Here is a 25,340-nt window from a genome sequence, read left to right as displayed (position 1 = left end):
ATGTCAACTTTTTTACTTTGAGCACCACACCATTTCAGAGCATATCCTTACTCTTTCAACAGATGAAAGATTAAGGAGTAAGGATGTTCTCCACAATTTTATGTTCCATATGATAAAGAACTTGACATCCATTAAAACTCTCTTTCCTTAGATGTACCACTTTTAAATGCCATTCAAAGACCTGAAGTTCCCACCCGTCCAATTTTTCATATCTCATTAAGTTGACAACTTAAACAATGCACATCCATTGACATGAAACCTGAATCCTCCAGCTCCAGATTAACAGCCCACAATCATGGCAATTCAGAAAATAACGCTTTATTCCAACAAATGATCTCAAATATACTTCATTCAAAGAGTGTGTTTCATTTCATTCAGTTAACATGCTAGAATTACATAAACAAAGACATATGACCTTTCTGTACAGTGCACCGAGGAATACAAGTGACTTAGTGGCTATTGCTATAAGTCACAGCAGCAATTATGCAGTTAATCATGATGAGAAAATGCATGTTTGGTGAAAAATTATGGGTGAAAGATCAAGCACTTTATTCTATAGAAAAGTCTTGAGAACGCATAAATATACTGGTCAATAAAAGTTTCTGGGAAACTGGTAATAATTTCCCAGATAATGACGTACACAAAATACAGAGAATGAGAAAATAGCCTTGCATGATCCCTAATTTAAAAACCTTTCTAATATGACTGTCAATGAGGTTAATAATAAACGACATTTCACTTAACTTAAGACTTAGTTTGAATATAACACTGAATAAAAATAAAAAAAGAATAAATGATATGTCCATTGTATGTTTTCAGGTATAAATAATCAGAACATCTGGAAATTATGAATATTTTACCTCTTGTTTCTTTGCGTGGTTTCCCTCTGACTGAGTCCGTTTCCCTCGGTCTCTTGGAATCAAAATGAAGGAGCCGTTGATCCTTTGTTGTCGAGGTAAGTAATGTCTCCAAGGATGCTGCTCGTGACACCGGCTTATCAGAGACAGGGGAGCGCGATGATGAGACTGGCAATTCTGTTAGGAAAGACAAGGAAGAAGAAAATAGTGAAATCTTGTGTTGGTTTCAAGTCTAGGATTGGGTGATCATCCAAACTATCAATATTTATTTGTGACAGGTTCACGGACTGCAACTAAACATGAACTGAGAATGCTGGGCTCGGTGAAATAGACAGACACCGGAAACAGTGGATCCCTGAATCAATTGCAGGATTTTTTGTAAATGTTGCAGAGCATCCCCAGAAAATTAGAATACTTGCCTTGACTTATTAGCATTCACCATCTTGCTATCTTATTGCTAACATTTCAAACGTTTTGTTTGCTGAAATATGATTCAACTTACAAATAATGTTTTTGCAACAAAGCCCACTGTAGAAGGCATTAATATAATTTCAGTACAACAAAATTTGACCTAAATGTTTGTCAGTTTTATGATTCTCTTATTACAAATACCATTTATTTGCCACTTTCTGTCATATGAAAAGTGTTGAACAACATTGGGGGTATGAACAGACATGATGCTCAAAAATAGGCTTACAAACAACTAAATCATTTCCAATATAGAAATTAATAACAAACACAACTCAATCATTTACAAACAAAAAATTAAATGATGATCAAACACAATCATTCAATCTAGCATCACAGTTCATTTGAATTTCAATCCAATGATTAGTGAATAAGCATTGAACACATGGCCCTGCAAGGCAATATTAAGGATACTGATTTAAGGCTGGAGATAAAGAAACCCCAATGCATCCAAAGGCAATTCAAACCACACCAATAAACTCCAGTTGATCACTGAGTGCAAGTGGACGATTGCACCTTACAAATACAATGATATTTACTCCAACTGTGAGATGTCAAAGCTTAAAATTGGTTCACAATAGAAAGAGAAGGGGAAAGAAGACATCCCTGGCAAACACCAATGAAACACGGATGTTAACGTTTAAAGTAATGGTGCCAGGTTGAGACAATCTTGTTGTTAATCAACAAGTAGGGGGTGGTCCCTACACACGACTTAATTCACATTGTCATGCCAACAACAGGTGACTGTAAACAAATACCATGCACCTCAAACGAGAAAAGGTGCAAAGTTTACTCTTCTTTCATTCTCACCTGCCCCCAAACCATCAAGACATGGATACGAAACTAAGAGACCCATTCACATGAAAAAAATAAACATCCATAACAATTTCTAGAAAGACATTGTTAACTAAAAATGTATGTTATAATTCTATAATCCTTGTTAAGAATTCTAATTATTTTAAGACAAAGAAATGGTACAAATAAACAAAAGTTGTAAAGTGTATGTACATGTATCTTTCATTATTCTGAAACACAATTTTCCACATTGCACAAAGAATGAGTGGATCACATACATGACAATGATGAATATTTCCACCACCTGACTTTTCCTTGGTTCAACTAGGTATACTATGAATATATAATGTCATATATTCCCCTCCCTGATACTCAGTAAAATGTTTCCTCAACACTTCAAACAATCTGATCCAAGCAAACAAAGAAAATCATTCCAGATGGTACTTGTTTGTTGTATGCTAAACACTATAAAAATTGTTTGCAAACAAAATGCTTCATGCTTGCCAGCTGTCATAGGACATGGCCAAGCACCACATCCTTATAATCCTCTTCCTTTGGGTCAGTAATGAAACAAGATGGCTCACAGCCATGCACTTAACATAAGATGTTTATAACAACAAGATGACCGGGTGTTGCTATACTCAGTGAACCAGGTTTATTAAAGCAAGTTTGTGTATTCCGTTCTCTGGACTTGAGGTAAGAATGGTGAACATCTATTACTGATGTACTCTGGCCAAGGAAACCAGCAAACTAGTGATCAAAATGCTGAATGATGTGATCCAGCCAAGAAAAGGCAAACTAGTGGTCAAAATGGTGAACATCTGCACAAGATGGCAAACTGGTGGTCGATATGGTGAGCATTTGCCCATTATGTACTCTGGGTTTGTACAAACTGGTGGTCAATGTGAACATTGGCCATTATATACTATGCCGTAGTACAAATTGGTGGTCGATATGGTGCACACAAGCTCATTATTCACAGTGGTCATCTCCATTCACAATGAGAACTAATCAGAAAGGACAACAGGGGTAGGTGAACTCAAAGTTACATTAAAAACAGATAATTAAAGGTAATATCAATCATAGCTCAAACTTCATTCTAATGCCCTTATTCCTCTGCACAATATTGTACATCACTAACCAGCAAAGGTACACGGTATATTTCAACAATACGATCCAGATATAGTCGATCATAATGAAGCAATATTCTAGTCAAGATTTAATTATAGAACATTCTAGGAATTTCTTTTCATTGAAAAGATGAAATGATCATCAAATATTTTGTTTACAAAATTGCCAATTTTATTAAACTAAATACAAAATATTATGATGATATATTCTAACAACTAATTATAAAACAAACTGATAATGTCTGACTTCTTATGATTCAAAATTCATTATCTTAAGACTTCTTAAAATATGAAATTCATCATCTTAGGATGACAATACACACATGATGCTTATCAATGAGGTAATACTGAAGTTCCTTGACAGGCACTACAGATCACTTTGATTAATGAATGTGACATCACACCATTCATCTGGCATCCTACGAATGAGGGACATTTTCTGTTACACAGCCTGATTCTAATTTACCATTACTAAGAGACACACTTCCTAATCTGTTAATTCAACCTAAATCCCTTCTAATCCATGACCCTGTTACACACATTTCATACAAGCCTCTCGCATGTGCCTATGTATGTCAACATAAGCACAAGAAGTCTCCAACACCTTTCCTACTCTGATCCTTCTGCAAACAATCCTAGAATTCCATGTACATATGGCTACCTTCAAATCCCCTCAAATCACATTCTTTGCCACACTTATCATGAGATTTCAAAGCAGCTACTAACAGATTTGCCGCAAAATGGCCCCACTGTCAATATTTTGGCGCGAATCTTTTACAAAAGCTATAGCAGCTCCATTTCAGAAAGTGTTTACCCATGTCTACATAAGTGGATTACCTTGATACAAAAATATGATGGAGTAAAATGTACCGAACTATGTGAGATCATGATGAGGAGTAGTGGAGGAAGAGTCTTGGTGGTTTCAAAAAGAGTCATTTTTAAAGTCGTGAATGTTAATAATATTTTTCAACAGACGTGTTTCCTGAATGCTTAAAAGTACTTTGATATGGCTCTTGAATATTTTTCCAAAATATTTTATAGTAACAGTTCAGAACACAAGGAAGATCCTTTCAAAATATCAAAGATGTTACAATGACAGTGGGCGTTATCAATGCCTTCTCTGCAGGTTATTTGTATTATTTTGATTTTTTACAAAAATGGAATGCTTAAGTACACACCTGTTTAAACACAGATAAGTAGTTTTCTTATATACATAGCATACCAGCCATTTTATTACAAGATACAGAAGTGTACACATTCCCAACCCTAAATAAATATATATGAACACATTTAAACATTTTGTAGGTGTAATTCTTCGGTAAACCATATTTGGTGGAAATAATATTCATGTAATAATGATGAGAGCAGGATTTGCGTCAATGAGTGAGTGCAGTTTTATGCCATAGTCAGCAATATTCCAGCCATATGGCGGTGGTCTGTAAATAATCGAGTCTGAACCATACAATTCAGTGATCAGTGGCATGAGAATTAATCTGTGCAACTGAGAACCAATGATGTGTCAACCAAGTCAGCAAGCCTGACGACACAATCCTGTAACTCACCTCTTACCACAAGCATCGGTAATCCTTTGTGATGAATATAATTCTTTAATGGTCTTTAATGACAAAGATTGAACAATTACCATGACGAAATAATATTCTGTTATGTTAATAGATAAGTTCGTTCATTTTCCAAGCAGTATCAGGCTGAAATCAACAATATTCCTGCATTACAAAAATACACCAAAGGAAATAAATAAGGGAACACGACTTCATGGCAGTGTTCCTTTATCTATTCTTACATTTCTTTCAACAGCACTATTCAAAGCTGGTGATAAATACAAGAAAATATTAAGAAATGCTTGAATTTTCTTGTGTAGCTTTATTTATTTCTCTCAGTATTTGACCAAATATCATTATCATTTTGTTACACAATCACTCGAGTCACACATTGTGACCATTTCATCCGCAGTTTCCTGTCTAGCAAAGAATAACTGGGACCGCTTCTGGTTCACAAGAACCGGATGTAATCTAAATCCTCCTTCAAAAAATATATTTCCTTACAAATCCTTCTTAAAAAATATATTTCCTTAGCTGAACAATAAAATCAAAGTCTGTACATGAATGAACCAAAAATGAAAAGCAATTTAATTTTCAAATTTCAAGGATTAAGCAATCCTGGCAACAATAACCGAACATTAGGCCTCATTACCAAACAACCTTCTGACAGTAGAGCTTTTCTGTACTAAACACATGAGCCCCTTCACTGATACAAGAGGTCGGCAATGATCTCATTTACACATTTAATCTGACTGGATGTTTGTGTCAAGGTGGTTTCCTTTCTATATTAATTCAGGACCACAAAGTCCTCACACTGGGCTTGGATGCACCACAAAAACCCGCTAAATACAAGCATTAAATCAGGAATGAATTGACAAGTCATACATATGGTTGTTTATTTCGGTGTCAATTTCTAATCCCTCTGCAAACCCCATTGAAAATACGGTAATTCTGAGGTAGGATCTGTTGTTGACTGATATTTGTGACAATTTCAGTTGTTAGGACAGACAAAATGTTTGTCTTGTTTTACAGATCTGCCAGTCATACTATTTCAAGAATAAGAAGAAAAGTATCCTTTCTTAAAAACTAAAATCCTAATGTTTTAAATGGCCAAAAATGCAAACTTCCACACAAAATATGTTTTCCCTGTTTTTTTAACCAATGTATACTTGCCAAAAGTAAAATATTTTACATATTTTGAAGAAATATTACTTTGATGATTTTTCTTTAAATTTCCTTCTTGCCAATAGAAATAAAATTGGTCTGTGTTTGATAAATATACAAGGTCCACATTGAAAGGCTAACTCTCTCAAGCAATTATTTTATGCTAATCACTTCTTCTGTTCACAAAACAAGTGGAAATATAATGTACTTTTTCAATATATTTACATTTGGTTCTAAGAGCTTTTAAAACATTTAAATTACACATAACATACAGCTGAAAAGTATTCCTGTTTAATATATTTTTATCAGCTGACATCACAAATATGGGACAAGTTCCAACTACATGGAGTAATATTTTTTTATTTTTTGTCAAAGGATGACAAAAATAAAGAGCTGAAATCATCATAAACTATGGCAATATTTAGATAAGCATTTGAACAGGTTTTCTGCAATGTCATGTTTCACAGACCATCTGTCCTTGTGCAGTCTTGGGAGCAGTGATGTAGATTGCATGTTTATTTCATGTGATATGTACGTCAATATCTTCTATATGTCAGTCACGTGCTATTCAGCGTGGGGAGTAGGGTTAGGTAGTCTCTATGTTCATTTCATGCGACATGTACACCAATATATTATCTGTCAGTAGCATGTGGTATGGTAGACTGCATCTTAATTCCATGTCATAACTGCATAAATAACATCCATGTCATGTCTGTCAACATAGTCGCTATATTCTCATCTCTATCTGCCCATCCAACAAGGTTTTTCATTGCCCAACAATGAGTGAGTAAGTAAGTAAGTGAGTATGGTTTTACGCCACAATTTGATAGCCTTTGTCAGAACTGGCACAACCTCTTCATTTTTTAGAACTGTATTATTGTGACTTTGTGAATGAATATGATTTTATGCCACCTTTTAGTGATGTTCCAGTAATATCACAACAGGGGGACACCAGAAATGGGCTTCACACATGAACCCATGTAGGTAATTAAACCCATGAAGTGACAAATTCTAACTAATTTACTAACTACAAACCCTCCAGTTCTGATATTGAAATAACACACAGTAAAATTCTTACCATACCAGTAAATATCCTATAATTTCAACACCGTAACATACTTTCTTGGCCATTGATATAAATCTCTTCAGACATTATGACATAAAAGTCATGAAATATATCAATCCCCCATAGAGTTATCATAAAACACCTAGGGTGTCAAGAAATGTTGTCTATTTCGGTCATTGGGTTAATGTTACACCAATCCCCTTCACATTAATATACAATGTAAATACAATACGTCATGTTGAGAGACACAAATCTGTCACTTTAACCTTGTCTATAGTGATATAGACAACATCAACAGATGTGGGTCTAAGGAATCGCAAAGGCCACTTTTTGTGAAGCACAGTGTATAGAAACGATTGCATATTCATGAAAATTTACTGCAGTCAAAGGAGAGTGTTATCATCTCATTTTGTCATATACTTTTTTTTTACTGAAGGAATACTTTATCTCTTCCAGCTTGGGAGTTTTCTTTGGGATGGTCATTATGAGGACTCTAAGCCATCATAACTGTCCCAGTGAGTGAGTGAGGTTTTAAAACACTTTCAGCAATATTCTAGTCACATCACTGTGGGGACACCATAGCTGGCCCTAAACAATAACAATTCAAGTAATTACACCGTTCTGTCTTGAGTCAGTTCAGCAACCAGGATCAGTTAGCTTAAAATAAAAAATCATATCTTCTGTCACGTAGCCATTAAACAACCAAGATCAGCAAGATAAATAAGAAAACATATTTTGTGTCAAAGAAATCTGGAACCAAAACTGTGTTTAAATATTTAAAAAGCAGAGTAAATTTAATCTAAGTGTAAAAGATGTGAAAAGTACGAACTTCAAGAAGTTGGGTCCATGATGCAAAAACTGAACTGAAAGATTTTAAGTTTTTTTCAGACATCCAAAACAGGATTAACAACTCTGTGTTTAATCCCTTTAATCCTAAAACCACAGTGTAAAATGGGTGATTGTTTAAATCAATAGAGGACAAACAGAATGGCGGAAACAGGCATACCACAAGCTGTCACAGGAAGTGGATTGACTCTCACATTTTCAGGAATTCCTGAATTCCACAGATGGTTGAAAAACTTCTAGATGTTTTTGTAATTCCTGTCACATCACAAGAGATTGTGTCTTGACAAATAAAGATTGTTGAGTTATTAAATGATGAATGTTTTGTTATAAAATCATATTAATTCTTGTGAAATGTTGAAGAAGTTCAATTGTTTGAGGAAACTGGCCCAGTGTTATCTGGCATATTTCTGATCAGCAATGATTATTTGAAGAACTGCTCTTACTGTTTTGTACAAAGAGTGAATTTAGTTTATGCTGAAGAAGCACAGTTCTAAATAAAAGTATGGAAATTATCATTTTATTTTATTTTATTTTATTTCATTTATTTTATTTTTCAGACTGACTAAAATCCCTTGCTGTAAACAGCCAATAGATACTGTAGAGAAAATATGGAGTGTCATCAATGCTACATTTGTGATTGCTTCCATGACTCACTAGTAATGCTTCCATGACTCACTAGTAATGCTTCCATGACTCACTAGTAATGCATGACAATCATTGGCCCAGAGTACATAAATTGTTATCTTCAATATCTTCCTATTATTCTGCACACAAAGCAAAGTTCATAAGCCTCTTTCACTGCCATCTTCCATACACAAGAAGTACTTAATGTGTTCAGAAAGGAGTTTAGAAATGTTCATAAAGCATTGCAAGCACGATGTGGTTTTGGAAATAGACAAGATCTGTTTTGTCTGACTGACTCTTATAGACATGAATGGACAGACTACTGATGAATCGCTCTTTGTGAGACATTCTGTTGTAAAGATTGTAAGTATATCAGTACTTACATACCTAAAATCTGACTCAGGTCTGTCAACTCATGACCCATGAAGATCCAGGTTAGATTTGATCTTCAGTAACCTGTGCTTGTGGTAAGAGGTGACTTAACGGGATTGGGTGGTCAGGCTCACTGACTTGGTTGCCACATGTCATCAGTTTCCAGTTACTTAGATCGATGCTCATGATGCTGATCACTGGTGGTCTGATCCAGACTTGATTAATTACACCCCTACCATATAGCTGGAATAGAGCCGAGGGTGGCATGAAACTATTCTCACTCACTCTCTCACAGTCAACATGTAACTGACTCATGGTGATGAATAAACTTGTTCGTAAATTTATGAAATGAAAGTACATTTGAGTAAACTGATTAACTACCTATGAAACGAATTGCCACATAATACATCAATAAAGAAAATTGTTTTCATACTACCTATGGTTAAAAGCAGGCAATAAATATAACTCCTGCATCAGCACTTTCATTTTATTCACATTTTTCAGAAGTAAACAATTCCACTGATCAAAGACAATATCATATCAAAGTCTATCCAGTCAAAGATATCACAAAAGGCACATTATCTTTACGGCATTGAAAACAGATGACTGACCAGAAAAGAAACCATTTTCTGATTTCTTATCTTCCAGCTCCATGTGTACTATGAATGATTTATTGAACTTGCTAATGCAAGACTAAGCTGCTAAGCATTTAAAAGGTACATAAATGTCAATCAACAGACTATTGTAATATTGAAAAGTTTGGTCTAATGGAATTTACACAATGGAATCTATATTTGTATTAATGGCTAATAAATGCACCTTGATGTGGCAATGTAATCTTTAATATCACCTGTGAAGAGCTTTCATATCGAGATTTATTCAGGAAAGCTCTGTGTGAGTGGGAATATTAAGAACAGTTTGCCTTTCAAGATGTTTTATGAATGGGCTGAACAATAATAATAGATTTATCATCATCATCATCATCATCATCATCATCATCATCTGAGGAGTACAATACATGCACATATACTTCTGGGTGAAATGAGTAATTGAGAGAGTGAGTTAGTTAGGGTGATGCCACTTTTAACAGTTTTCAAGCTGTAACACTTGCATATCAGCTAAATAAATGAGGAAAACTGTTCGCATTTCAGGACTTCGTCACTTTGCTGAAACCAATGAGTATTGGTGCTGACAAACCAAGAAACACAGACAGGGCAAACCAGGATTTGAACTCACAATGATTACACATGTCTGGAATGTCAAAAGGATGCAACTGTGCTAAAAGAATTCTGGTGCCTAAGGCATCTCGTACTGGGTCCAAAATCCAGTAACAGCAAACTCAGAAACTAAAATCGCCATTGCTCTTGAGAAGAAATCATGCTAGACTGAGAATCTTACAAAAAATATTATTTTACAATCCTCCACTGATAAGGTTTTCGTAAAGACACACCTTACAGCTAAGTCACCTGATTAATCCATGTTAATGACATGCATCAAACAGGATGAAACTTTCTAAAGAGCCTGTATCATCTTATACCTGATCTATGAGGGCAAAGTGTTTGTGATTTGTCTCTAAATACTCTGGTATGTGAACATGTGTCATTTGATCAGTGGTCAACACCAAACACCGGACATCCTCTCTGGTCGTCAATTTCACATTATATATAACCCCGGCAGGACGTCCATGACAACAAACATACAGTTTACAAGTCAAGACTAGTATTTACTGATCACTGTTTGAGTGGACGGAACACTGACATTTATTTTCTCATATTCTTGACAAACATTAAAAGAATCAGTGACATTAAATTGATATTTTAAAAATATAAGTCATAGTGATATTTGTTTTGATTTTTGGTGTTTAAATGTGTTTTCCAATGAACATGTTTTTGAATGAAAACAATGATCCTTCTTCACTTTTCTCTATATTATTTGATTAATGTTACGTATACCCTCTTAATTTGTATCAAATTGTACATTTAAGGAAACTAAAATAAATATATGAAAAGTGTGTTTTTTTCTCAATAGTGATTCCATATGGAATAAATTAAGTTAAATGAAATTCTTTCCTAAAAATAGTTTTTCAACATGTCAAATCAGTCTGGAATTTTGGCAATTAATGAAACGACAAATATTTTAACCATATTTTCACAGATGTAACAGTAAAGTTCATTAACGTTGAAACAGTTGAAGCTCTAGAAAAACTCAATTGGACACTCACATCAGATGATTGACAGGATCCACAAAATAGCTACCTAACATTCACCGCACCTTCATGAGAGGAATGTAACAAATCCTATTTCAAACAACTGTTTGGAAACCCAAACTGCTGCATTGCTTTAAGTCAAATTAAAACAAAGATAGTAGTGTCCATTTTTAGATACTGCTAAGCCACTGACAATCTGCAGAATGTCCCACTTTATCAAACATTTGCACACTATTTATTGCATGCTGTGTAAGATCAGCAGGCAATTGATAACTTAACAAACCCTGAAATGGACATAAAACTGCTGACACTTCAACTGTGCAGGCTCGGAAGCTCCCAAGATACACTTAACTGCATGCTGATATTTATGAAGATCTGTTTGAAATCAACGGTAAATATAAAAATAGAAATAGAATGTTTGCAAGAGGTTTGCAAGAGCATTGTACATTTTGTTCAACTTTTTGTTATGCAGTAACAGCAAAAATTGAAAAAGAATGTTTGCATTGTGTTCAGAAGTTATTCCAGTTTTAAAACTGTCTCTTTAAAGCAACACATATGAATGAAATCAAGATTAATTCCTTTTGTGACATTTCCTCCTTTAGACAAGCCTTTGATAAAACCACATAAATTAAGCCTTGTTTCAGTTGAAAATCAGCCATTACTTCCTCAAAAGTTCCATGACATTTAAGACTTCAGGGCTGCAGTAAGTCTGTGATCCTTTTGAGCCTATCATTTCCATGAAAGCACCTGGATTTGAATATCACCATCCTAATGTTACTTTATTATAAGTTTCCACATGACTCTACAAACATTCTGAATGCATAAAGTACTTCCTCAAAAGTAAAATGCCATTAGAGAAACATACATTTTAACATGGATTGCTGCAAGTTACTTTACTTTAACCTATTTTATTAATGCAAAAGAATTAATTTACATAGATAAAAAGATATATAAATTCAAGATGACACTATATCAATCAAGTTTTCATTGTTCAGTCTGAATACATAAGGTACTCGTTAAAAATAAAATGACATTTAAGACATCTATTCTCCAATAGCTTGACTGCAGCAAGATGCTTCCTTCTGCCCTGTCATTTAATTGCACGAAGTAAATCTGCATGGGTGTACACAGATCTCATTTCAATATGATACTAGATAAATTTAGTTTCCAGTTTCATTCTGACTAAAGTGAGATATCCTCTAGAAAGTACTTCTCTAGGGGCACCTCAGGCAACTAGTTATGTGTGGAAAATCCAGTTTATCATCAAAGGAATTAAAATATAAAAATATTTGGGCTACAGCAGCTTGCATCCTTTGCCCTAACATTCATATTTGCATGACTGGGGATCCAATTTCAGTATGACAAAACATGAATCACATTTTCATACTAAATTCATTTGGAATAAATCAGGTACTAAGAAACTTAATTGTCAAATATCCAGCCTGCAACAAGGTGCTTGTCTTTGTCCTATCTTCTCAATGCTAATAATTAGATGAATACTAACATCTGTGATATGTAATTTTCGTGTAAATGGATTATATGTCCATATTCTGGGTAACATCAACTGAGACAACATCTCTTTGGCTTTGTACTTGTAAGCCAAAACGATCCTCACAAGAAGATCAACAAGTGCAACACATTCTGTGAGCTATTGTTAGGAGAATGCCAAAGATCCGGTCCTGATCCCTTTAAGTGTCAGGAATGCAACAAAGTAGATGCAAATCCCTGTCAAATATTCAAAGGTTTTCAAACTTCCAAAAAGTCTCCTCTTTTCACAAATATACATCAACTATACAATGTCTCGAAGCATTTTCAGCATGTTCTAAAATTCGAAGTGTAAAATTCCACATAGACTCAGAATGTCTGCTACAGTTGAAGGCCAGCTGAAGAACAAGGAACCTGAAGGATACATAGCAAAGAGGCCAAGAAAGTGAGTGGATAACAATTGAATCAAAGCTTTTCATATGTAACAGCATCTTACGATGTAATATCTGTGCTTGGTACATGATGAATAATCTGCATGTGTTTGTATTCATCAGCCTTATTTGTCCTTGATTAAGCAACAGGATTCAATGTCATGATGTATGATTTGAGGGTCTATAAACAGAACTCCAAGACAATTTTCTATATTACTTTTCAAAATATTTCAGACTGTTGAAGTGGTACAATCTCTTTGTAGAACAGAACCAAGATCTGAGCAGATGAACATTTCCTCATATCTTCATCTCATTTTAGTTCATTGTGTTTTAAAATGTAGGGAAGTGGGACACATGCTCAAGTTTCAGTGCTTAAGAACTGCAAGATACAAAAATTTAAGACAAATAATCATCGAAACACTCTTTTTCAACCATTCTAAAATTGCACTATAAATTATCTCTTTTTATGATTCTAGACACATTTTCCTAGCACTTCAAAGTTTTACTTCTGTACATGTTTATCAGTGGGAACTGTAAGGCTTCACTTGAACTCTTCATTTGTCAAAGATATCATTATATCGTCAGGATGGATACAATAGGCAACTTTGCTGTTTAAATGACAAAAAAATGTGCTTTCTGTGAGTACAGTGGTTAATATTGTAATATGTGTTTATATATTATTTGGATATGATCAATACAGTGATTTATGAATCATTTGTAGATGTGGTACAGATATCGATGTAAATATATCATAACAACTAAAATCAATTAAATGGATGTTCACTAAAGTGGTTAGACATTTAGAAACAGATGTAGTATTGTTAATAATGTGTATATATACATCAATTGTGAATTTTACTTATAACCATGCCACACAACAAACAAGATATATAATATATAACAGGGGGAGTTTATAACATGGGTCAATATGAGTTAATTCTCAGGGTGTGAGTGAACAAGTAATATGCATCATCACTACACACATTACTTACCATTAATTGGATCTGTGAATTATAAAAAACAAAATCATTATGAAGAAATTTGTACAGGCAAATGTATTTTCAGCAAATTATGAATATTACTCATTTCTATGCCTACATAAGGTCCAAAACTGGCAGCATTTACACACTGTAGCAATCAAACTCACTTGACTATGTTTGGATTTTCCATAACCTAATGATTGTGACGATTGTCAACTATGTATAACTGTATACAATCAATCCTAGATCCCTAACAGGTGGATGTTCACACTGACTGTTGCTAAGAGTGTGATTGATAGATATTCTGCAACATATACTGATGTGGTGAATTATTGTCAGAGTCACAAATCCCCAAAATCCCCAAAAAAGACTTAAAGACAAGACTGATATTAAAGCATATGTCATATAATTATTACTATGCAGAGATGCACAACATGATCAAGAAGAACAACAATATACTGTTTTGTTGTTTTCAGAGTCTTGTGGGTATTTAAGATTAAATGCCATGATAAAATGAATACTTCTTGTGACAAACAGGACTCTGAGCATGATGCCAAACCATTTCACATGCAACATTTAGAATGTAAAAGCAACAGAACTATTTTCATAATGACAAAAATCTCTGCCAAAAGCAGATCACTGACCCATGTGAAAATTGTAATTTTGTTGCATCACATAATATGTGTTAGAGATAAATGACATGAGATTCCAGTGAGAACTGAATGACATTAAATAGGGATCCTGTCCTCAGACTCTGTGATAGACTCTAACAGATACCTTAATATACATCTCTACAATAGAAACTATCATGGCTTTAAAACACCCCAAAATCAGTTTGTGTGTTATCTCATGCATGAAGTAAAGTAAGATTCTGTTCAGCCTTTTCAGATGATACCAATCCATGAGACTAAACAAAATTGTACAAAAACGTTTGCCATGAGCTGAGTTCCAGCCAGCAGACTCAAATATTTCTGGCATAGAGTGAAACTTCTGGACTTCTAAGTGACTGGATGGATGGATGGATGGATGGATGGATGGATGGATGGAAGGAAAGGTGGATGGACAGATTGATGGATAGTTGGAAGGATGGACAGATTGATGGATAGTTGGTAGGATGGACAGATAATGGTTGGATGGATGACCTCACTGTCATTCCCTATTTTGACTGGCTGAAATACAATGTTCACTCACTGTCATGTCTATAACTGGCCTGCACTAAATGTACAGTTTTCCTCTCATACTGAACAAAAGCTTGTCTGTACAGCTCCATCTCAACGAAGCAACCAACAAGGTGTTGTCTATAGCGATCCAACCATCTGTTACAGCACGTGTCATGTGTATCTGTTCATGTTATCAGTCTCGTCAGTATCAAGGATGTGTTGATCAGTCAATGCCACTTATGGAGAGGACACATAGTTGACATGTCTAAATTACATCGTGAACGAATTAGGTGCCTTTATACAATGTCACCACAGCTGCAGTAAATGTCTGTTTGAAACAAATTTTTATTGTTAATTGAACTATATGTCCTGTTTTACTGGCTAGTGAGTAATGTTTTATGCCACATCCAGCATTATTCCAGGAATAATCACAATGGGGGACACAGGAAATGGGCATCTTGGGAACTAAATCGTGGATTGTATCATGATGAATGATTGCTTACATGTCCAGGGTACCCCTAGCTTCTATTGTTTTAAGAAAAACATATAACCCAATAGAAATACTCATCTGATTTACTGTACCATTCATAATGAATGGCACTTGGTGAGTGAGTTAGTTTTGTGCTGCTTTTAGCAACATTCCAGCAATATCATGGCAGGGGACATCAGAAATGGGCTTCACACAGAATGGCACTTAGAAGCGATACACATAAAAGGTAAAAATTTAAGGATGTCAGCTTTCATACTGTGAATAAAATTACTTTTAGGAGCGTATTCTTACCCCTTTTGCATGTGAATTATGAGAAAACAATGTTTCAGAGAATACTCTTACAAATTCACCACTGATGATGAAGGCAGAACAGTTTACACTGATATGTCATGCTTCTCATGATAAAGGAGTTGGCTTACAAATATTTCTGCCTTTTATGTACCAGGTACCATTCTGCAAACATTAATGGACCAGTTTTGTTAGATTTTGTCTTGTTAAAGTCTGGGTGTATTTAGAATAGCAACTACTTGTTAAAGTAATGGGTGTATTTAGAATAGCAACTACTTCGATAATTCTGTTTTAACATCAAAAAGACCAGTAAGTAAAGAACCAGACCCTCAGAGTAGTATCAGTTATAGGGTCTATGATTATATGCATAGAATCAGTCATTCCCGACAGCCTCATCCAAGATGAGTATGGTTTTGAGTGTTTTTATCATTATTCCATCAATATCACTGCAGGATGTCAGAAATGAGCGTCACACATTGTATGGGGAATTGAACCCAGGTCTTCATCAAGATGAGCCAAAGCTTTAACCACTAGGCTGACACCACTCCTAAAGAGTGTCAGCAAATGCATAGTGATTTCAGGAAAAGTAATGCAGTGATATTACTTTTTCCTCACTCACTCACTCTGGTAAAGCCATTTAAAACTTTATCATCCTCTGTGCCCACCTCACCCAAGTGATAATGACAAGGTCAGATAACCTTGTAACCTTGTCAATATCCAGACGTTACTATACTACATAGTAATGTCTCTGTAATGAGCTGACGTCTGTTGCGATATTGACAACATTGACCCCTCCCTTTGATAAAAACAATGACAGGTGATATTAATTGCTCCACTTTCAACCCAGGATCATATGACAGTCTAATAAGAAATGGCTTCATCGCCATGTTCAAACCAGGTGAAATAGTAATTTACCATAAAAGCTAAAAAGTATATGACATTAAAAAATGATTCATTCCCAAATCTCCCTGTACAATAATGAATATGCCCCTTGTGATAAAAGATGTTTCACATTGTTCCTTGACAGAAAGATCAGCTCCTTGAGAATAGGTCCTTGCCATGAACTTGGCTCTGACACAGAGTAATCACTGTTGATTGTTCAGCCTTTAAAGTCAACAAAAAAAGTTTGAAAGAATATACATCCGCTTTACTGATAATTAATCAAAACTTTCTCAACTGTGTGAGAAGCAGTCACTGCTTGTACAATAACTCCTTGCATATTCCAGAGACTTACACCTTGGATACACCTTCAATATTGTAATCAGTGGGTTACTTAACTGTCTAACTTAACAATGTAAATATTGCATTATTTTACGTATGTTTAACTTAACTAACTAAATTTGGAGGAAAAAAAACATTTTCTTTTCTGATACTTTACTTTCAATGCATCTGTAATAGCCCAACACATTTTCTCTAATAAGTCTCTCAAAATGACTCAACAATTTGCTGAGTTTTGGATGCATTGATTCAAAAACACTGTTTCAATTTTGAAGTCAGATTTTAATTGTTAATATCACACCCAGACTTCTAACTCTACCTGACATCATAAAGTAATTACGAAAATATGTGCAAATCCACCATCTGAAGGTCCGGTGAAACTTAATCTCAGAAAAAAGAGATTACAACCTGGGTCAAATATTTTGAATCATTTCATAGTTTTTTGATGACATGAAGTTATGAAGGAACGTCACTCTGTTAAACAGACAGTTTACTTGGAAAGAAGTAGTCTGTCGTACAGACCCTGAAGTATAAATATCAAAGAAAGCCCACGCAAGTCTAGAAAATGTGGCAAGTCTAGATTTCCATAGCTGAAAATGAAGAAAGTCTCAGGACTCCATTTCATTATATTTTTTTTTTTCACTATGGACGTTTTTTTTCAATGAAATATGTTCATTCTGAGACTAGCTGTAAGTCTAGGAAAGAAGGTACTTGTACCTTTGTTTTAATACATTGCTGGAGAGGAATTTCAGAAAGAATGAGTATGTATCTTCTGGTATACAGCGCAAACTGTAATAGATTCTAGCCTCATATATTAATAAACATATTTTGACCAAAAAAAACACTTCAACAAAGAGCTTACATTCTCATTCATTTGCAATATAACTGTTTCCTGACAAGATTCTATTTTCATCAATGCAGAAAAACATCAAACAACTTATGGATTTTTTTCTGGAACCCATAGTCCCTCAAGGCAGAGAAGGACCAACTTCTAGATTAGACCCCATACAATCAAATTATGATAAAAACATTAAAAGTCGATAGTTTGACAATGTGGCATCATGAAACAGTAACCTTGTCCTGGCAGTACCTGAAGCAATGTACATGTCATGTGATGGATCGGATATGAAATGTGCAACACATGTGGTGAAACTGATCACTCACTGTCAGATCATAGCGTGTATGGCATACATATCAGCTGGTAACAGACTTGAGAGGACCAATGTCAATATTAGGCAGGGTTGGTGCACAGGCTGAAAACTGGATTGGTAAAGTTTTCCATGATGTTGGCCATGAGAAAGCCATCACAATGGCAGTTTTATGGCTATAGTCTCACACGTACGTTTTCATGTCATTGGTTTTTTTCAAGGAGCATATGATGCATAATCACATTCCTTAGTTGCTTGAAACTTATTGGTCACAGAATAATCTTATACATCAAAATATTCCAATATTCATGAAATTTAACTCCACAGATCCACCAACTCCTTCTGCTTCAATCCTCAAACTCATGAATTCCAGTTTTACATTTCTCAACAAAGAGGAGAAAGACAACAAATCAAACATGACAGATGATCTGAGAGATTTGATTTCAACACATTTCATTCACAAAAAAAAAGATTGGAAATATGTTTTCACAAATATGGCTCCACTTTCCAAAGGTTTTTACATGATAAGATTTGTATGGTACACAAATCTGATCTGTTCAAATGTCAGATGACTTTCCCTTTACAACGAACTCCAGTTTGTAAATGCTCTTTCTTTGATTATTTGTTCTAAAAGAAAAATTAGTTTTGCACTTCAAAAATCACTGTAATATTAGCAAAATATTTAACTGAATAGGCAACAACTCAAGAATTCTTACATCCAAACATTTTCAAAATTCTTCAGAAAACTTATATCAGGCAGTGAAAATACAGCATCTTGTTATCAAATACACCAAATTCCTCTGGACACCAATTACCCAAACAAAATACCTGTCCATTTATTCCATCACTCAGCTCCTGGCTCAATGGATTCTGGATTAATGGCAGTCTAATGACTGTGAAATCCTGACTAAAGAAACACTGCAAGCTATCTTGGCCAGATCTATCTCTATCTTACACCAAGGTACCCACCCATGTAGAGCTAATCGCACAAGCCTTATGTCACTAGCTAGCAGGAGCGACATCTCTTTAACATTGCACAACCTGTCAGGCAGAAGGAGGAGATCAGAGGAGGTCGGTGGAAACTGAATGCCTCAGGGAAGGGCATTAGTGAATAGCCTATCATGACTAGGTATGTGTATAACATATATTTAGTCCCTGGTATACTGTGGCAGCCTGTAAATTTTGTGCTGTAATCCTGATAGCATGGCCAGGGCAGTGGTTAATAGCATGCGCAACTCAGATACATTGGGCTGAGCATGACATTTTCTTCCCCATAACTCCAGTTGGATCTAGAGGCTTACCACTTTGCCAAAAGCACAGAATATGGACATTGTGACGACTGACCAAGAAGTCAGTCTTCAGACATAATTGTCCTGCCAGAGGGACGTTTTTGCCCTACTCCAAAGAATCCTTTAAATGCACTTGCAGAAATATGTTCTGCATAACAACTAATTAATCACTGTTAAGACTGACTAAAAACTTGTACTTGTTTATCAATGTTTCAGCAATCCATAAGTACATCTCCAAAGAAATCAACTTCATGATCATAATCACAGAGGCATTTCAAGCTAGGGTTCTGTATTACCAACCCAACCGTCGCCAGAACCCAAAGGTACATCATACCTTTGTGGTCACATGAACAGACAAGTTCCTACATTGGCGATATCAGCTTACCTCCACATTCTGGCTAAGATCAAGGTCTCTCCACTAACTGATAATCATGCATGTCCTTAGATCAAAGGTACCGTCAGCCATCTGAAAGTGGCCACTCAATGTGACACCACAATCACCACTGCCATCTTCCAAGCTATCACTGACCTATCCTTGACAACACCAATATTGACTAAGTGGGGATTACGTAACGACTTGCCTGCCCATTCTCTAATGTCAACCTCACAGAGCAATTGGGCTTCTAACTCTACCTGAAATGAAAGTAATAACTTAATGACTTGACTTGAGGAGTTTGCGTTACATAATCCCTGCAGACTTGTTTATGATGATGATCAAACCCTTCCAACTCCCCACACTGAGATACACCTCCCACAGAGACTGATAACACGTTGACTGATGGTGATAAAACAGAAAGCTTCTTTGACTGTCTAGTGGAGGCCTGGATTGAGGAATGACCTCCACTAGCAACAAAGATAAACAATTATCCCAGGGAGGTTTACAAAATATCCGTTTTGGAGCAAGTGACTTGTACTTTTAAATAAGTCTCTGCTTTGATGTTTAGTACAACCTTTATTAAAGTCACACACGCAACAGGAACCTCTACAGCATCTACTGCCTTAGCCACTGCATCTGCTGTATTTACAACAGACAATCATGTTACCACTGATACAGCTGTGGCTACATGTGCTACAGTGGATCCAAATACAGTAGTTTTAACAACAGTCTCTTCCATAACAGCATCTCTTCCTACAGCCCCTCCTTACTACAGATGATCAGATGATTCTCCTCTGATTCACTCTGGATATCATAGAGCTGCTCCTGCAAGAGCCAGACGTATTATTCATGCCACAGTCATCCTTTCTGATTTTCCTCCTCCAGCTGTCATCATCTCGCTGCATGTATCATATAACCACTTGAAGATTCCTACAGCTGCTCTTACTACAGCTGTTCCTTGTACAGCTTTTCATGCCAGTCATACTGCTGTCTCATGCTTCCAAGCCTTCTTTCACCTTGCACTTCTACAGCTGCTCTTACTACAGCTGTTCATTCTACAGCTTTTCATGCCACAGTCATACTGCTGTCTCATGCTTCCAAGCCTTCTTCCACCTTGCACTTCTACAGCAGTTCCTTGTACAGCTTTTCATGCCACAGTCATATTGCTGTCTCATGCGTCCAAGCCTTCTTTCACCTTGCACTTCTACAGCTGCTCTTACTACAGCTGTTTGTTCAACAGCTTCTCATGCCGCAGTCATACTGCTCTCTCAAGCTAAAAGCTGCTCTTGTCATTCCTAATGTAGATGTTCATGCAACAGCTCCTCATTTTGCAAGAGTTTAGTAAAACTTGAAGGTATACACACAATTTCAAATGGCTTTAATTCACTTAAAAATTAATTGACTGATGCAATCAACTTTAATTAAATGACATGGTATGCAACATTTTGTCTATTCAAATCAGTGCTATCCTGTAAGATACAACATTATTTTATCCAATCAGGAAGGCAGTCTCTGGAACAAAATGCTGTTATAAAATAAAAGAGTAAATTTTAAAATTACATAAAGCTACAGAGCCACATATAATAGAATAAACGTCAAACCAAAATGTATAAATATATACAAAAATCCTTAAAACTGATCTCACACGAAATAATTCCCCATCCAGTCTAAAGTCCACATGATAAAACTCTCCTGGCCCTAAACAGATTTAACTTAAACCAGAGGTAATATCACTGACACATATGGGGTCCAAGGACTACATACTTCCTGTACAATGCTACAAACAGTAAATAATGTATCTCCACTGTGTGAGAACGCTACACTGAAGCACCTCTGTCACACTTTACACACTGCCCTGCTTGTGTACATACACTGGCACCTGTAAATTACTGCATGGTGTTTGAAACATTACATATTTATGAAATTTCTGTTGTACTTGATTTTTAATTGAAAAGATTTGCATTGTTGTAATTCTTCATCTGAGATGTGCTCGTCTTAACATGTAATGGTACTTGATTATATCAAGCTGATCTGTGTTTAATGATATATGAAAGGCAAAGAGAACCATGATGTGGGTGATGTCTGTCTGTCTGTCTGTCTGTCTGGTCTTCAGCATGACACAAACACTTAAACCATTAGGCTACCCCACCACTCCAGTGACTTTGAACTAGTTAGTGAAAATCATCAGAGTGAATACTTGAGGCCATACAAATTTTAGGTTAAATTCAAGTTAGAATGCCTCTGACAGATCAGGAATTATTTATCAATGGGATGACTCTGGGATTTGCCTTGACTGAGATGTAACTCTTTAACAAGAAAAATAACAGTGAGAAGCATGTTCTGAAGCCATAAGATTGCTTCCCCTATGCATTACACTAAAATACTTAAAATATATCACTTCTACATTTTGAACAGAGAACAAAATGGTTTCAGGAACAGCGAAAAGTGTCTGTTGTCTTGGATCCTGTCAATTTATGGTTTTTACATACCGGGTATCATTTTGAAATGACCTTTCCCAAGGTTAACCTCAACACAGATTTCTCCATTCACATTTGCTTTTGTGATATTAGCCTTTACCATCCATAAACCAATGAATGCATCAAAAACACTATCATCTGCAAAGGACCCACAAAAACAAACTTCCTCTCTATTCCCCTTTGAAGTGGACAAACATTTACGAGTAACAACTTCTTTATTACACTCTTGATAGCCATACAGTACGGATCCTTATACACTTGCTTGACAATGGTATAAGGATCTCTAACCGATCATCACAAGACGTTGTAGTCCTTGGCTCTTGTTTCCTTTGTCAGACTCAACTTTCGCAAATCAAAACAATTTTCTGTTCCACTGCATGTTATAACAGTACCTACTTTGACACTAAGAATGCTCATCTAACAGTTCAGATTTAAAGCACTTATGGGAGCCCCTTGTCAAGAAGGCTATCAGTTGTCAACACTCTGGGGTGAGTGAGTGAGTTTGGTTTTATGAGACTGTTAACAAAATTCCAGGAGTATCATGACAGGGACACCCAATATGGGCTTCACACATTGTACCCATATGGGGAATCAAACCCAGGTCTTCAGCATGACGAGCGAACACTTTAACCAGTAGGCTACCTCACTGCCTTTCAGTACGTCTGGATGTGATTGTGAGGCATTTAAGTTCGCATCAGCTGCAGAGATTTGCTACTTTCTCCAAATTGAATCTGCCTCAATAAGTTGCACTTGCTGGGGTCATTACAAAGAATAACAAGCTGACAAAACAATGGACATACCGCACCCATGTGGTACAGCTTAACCATTGTGCCTCTGACAATAACTGCTTTATACTCATACTTCCAGTTGGGACAAACAGTCCCTTGTTGTATACAGAATATAAAAAAGTCAGATTATTTATACATTTTTTTAAAAATCATGAACACTGGATCACAAAATTGAGGAAAAATCCAAATTAAAATACTAGAAGTCCTTCTTCCACAAGATGGCCTCTTTTGTTTGTTGTTCAATGGCTGCAATATTTTGGTCCAGATAATCCAGTGACTGGCATCATGAACATCATAAATGAGGAACTGTTAGCATTACTTCAGCAATATTATGAAAGGTGACACCAGAAATGGGCTCCACACACTGTACCTATGTTTGGAATGAAGCCCAGGTCTTCAGCTTGAAAAGCAGATGCTTTAACCATTAGGCTACCGCAATGCTGGTCATAAGCATCAATACAACTGAGATAGGATAACATGCAATGACATTAATATTTAGTACAAATAAATCTGGCATTTGTCATGCCAAAATGTTGCAGAGATGAGAGACATGATGGGATCAATACTCTGCTCGGTCATGTAACATCGATTACACCATCCTTAGACATATTACAGCTTCAGCAATTGACCAACATTAATTCTGAATGCACCTGGGAGTTGCAGCACAGTTGGTGATGAATATAAACAACAGTGATTATTTACATTGTTTTCAAATAACATTATTTTGGACACTAGAAATGTATTCATAGTTTGAATCCATATGTGAAACGAAACTGGATTTTCCCCCCATGAAAGCTTAATCACTTGGCAACACCAAGTGAGTCAGTCAGTCAGTCAGTCAGTCAGTCAGTCAGTCAGTCAAAGTGTGACTGAGTTCTACGTCAAACTCAGCAATATTCCAGCTATATGTCAGTAAATAATGAAGTCCAAACCAGACAGTCCAGTGCTCAATAGCATGAGCATCAATTTAGGCAATTGTGTATGGTTTTTACACCATTTATAACAATATTCCAGCAATATCATGGTGGGAGACACTAGAAATGGGCTTCACACTCGGTATTATTACTGGGGATCAAACCCAAGCCTCCAGCGAGATGAGCGAACGCATTATGCACTACTCCATCACCCCCATCGTTCCCAGAATGATTGATGGCAGGTAAATATATCCCTTGTCAGTATCACAGAAGCCAGTATTCATGTTTCACATCCAAGGATTGAGAACATAAAGAAAGGACCAGGCTGCGGATGAGAGGTACTGTGAGGGACAAAACTGGAGTAATGTCTGTCCAATCCCTCTATCCCTATCACTCATGCAAGCACACCTCTGTCCAGTACCACTACACACTACAATATCATGGAGTCTTAACCCCCCCTCCCCCTCCCTGATCCCTCCCCCAACTCCATGTATCAAGTTCCCTCTATCACAATCCAGATCTCCCTGAAGACTGACACGGGATTCGAGCCATGTACGTCATACTCATATCATATTTGTGATATTTATGCATTTCATATTAACCTGTATTGCTACTGACATACTTCAGTATGGGGTTAACAACAGAGAAACATGTTAGCAAGCATCAAAGCGTCAGACATGTCGGTTGACTACTGTCAACTGGGGGGTAAAGAATAATTAATTGCTCCATGGTACAAAATTAATCAGTCACTCAGTCAGTCAGTCAGTCAGTCAGTCACTCATTTATACTTAGTTTTAATAATATTTTAGCAATGTTCCAGCAATATCATGCCAAGCGATATAAGAAATGGGCTTCACACACTGTACCCACATGGAGAAACAACCTGGGTTTTCGGCATGGCGAGAGAACGCTTTAACCACTAGGCTACCCCACCTTCCATTATGTGATTAAGGTCTAGCAATATCAAAGAAAGTGTGCTACATGTCAGTATAAGAACTGAACCTGTTGCTTAACTGCATGAATGGTAAGTGTTAGCATAAATAGTCTTGAACAGTAGATCATTTTTATAACTGTAAACTTGGGGTGAGGGGGGCATAAAGGTAGATTTTACCCCTTTATGAAACCACAGGTTTGGGATAGGGTTTGGGTTTGGGTATAGTACTGACAAACCAAGACACGAAAAAATCTCAGATACAAAATCAAATTCCT

The 25,340-nt window shown here is 36.0% G+C and overlaps 1 protein-coding gene across 6 annotated transcripts in view; it reads right to left on the bottom strand.

The window, feature by feature from the left end:
• The window catches only part of LOC137299013 (uncharacterized), a 159,361-nt gene that overhangs the window by 42,753 nt on the left and 91,268 nt on the right, over positions 1–25,340 (bottom strand). For all 6 annotated transcript variants that reach the window (XM_067831478.1, XM_067831479.1, XM_067831481.1 and 3 more), the window contains one exon: positions 861–1,034. In XM_067831478.1, coding sequence (XP_067687579.1) covers positions 861–1,034 — 174 coding nt within the window. The remainder of the gene's footprint in view (positions 1–860; positions 1,035–25,340) is intronic.

This window comes from Haliotis asinina, chromosome 10, assembly GCF_037392515.1.
Source record: "Haliotis asinina isolate JCU_RB_2024 chromosome 10, JCU_Hal_asi_v2, whole genome shotgun sequence".
Lineage (NCBI taxonomy): Eukaryota > Metazoa > Mollusca > Gastropoda > Lepetellida > Haliotidae > Haliotis > Haliotis asinina.
The sequence above is the reverse complement of the archived record's forward strand: the minus strand, read 5'-3'. Positions and strand labels throughout refer to the sequence as shown.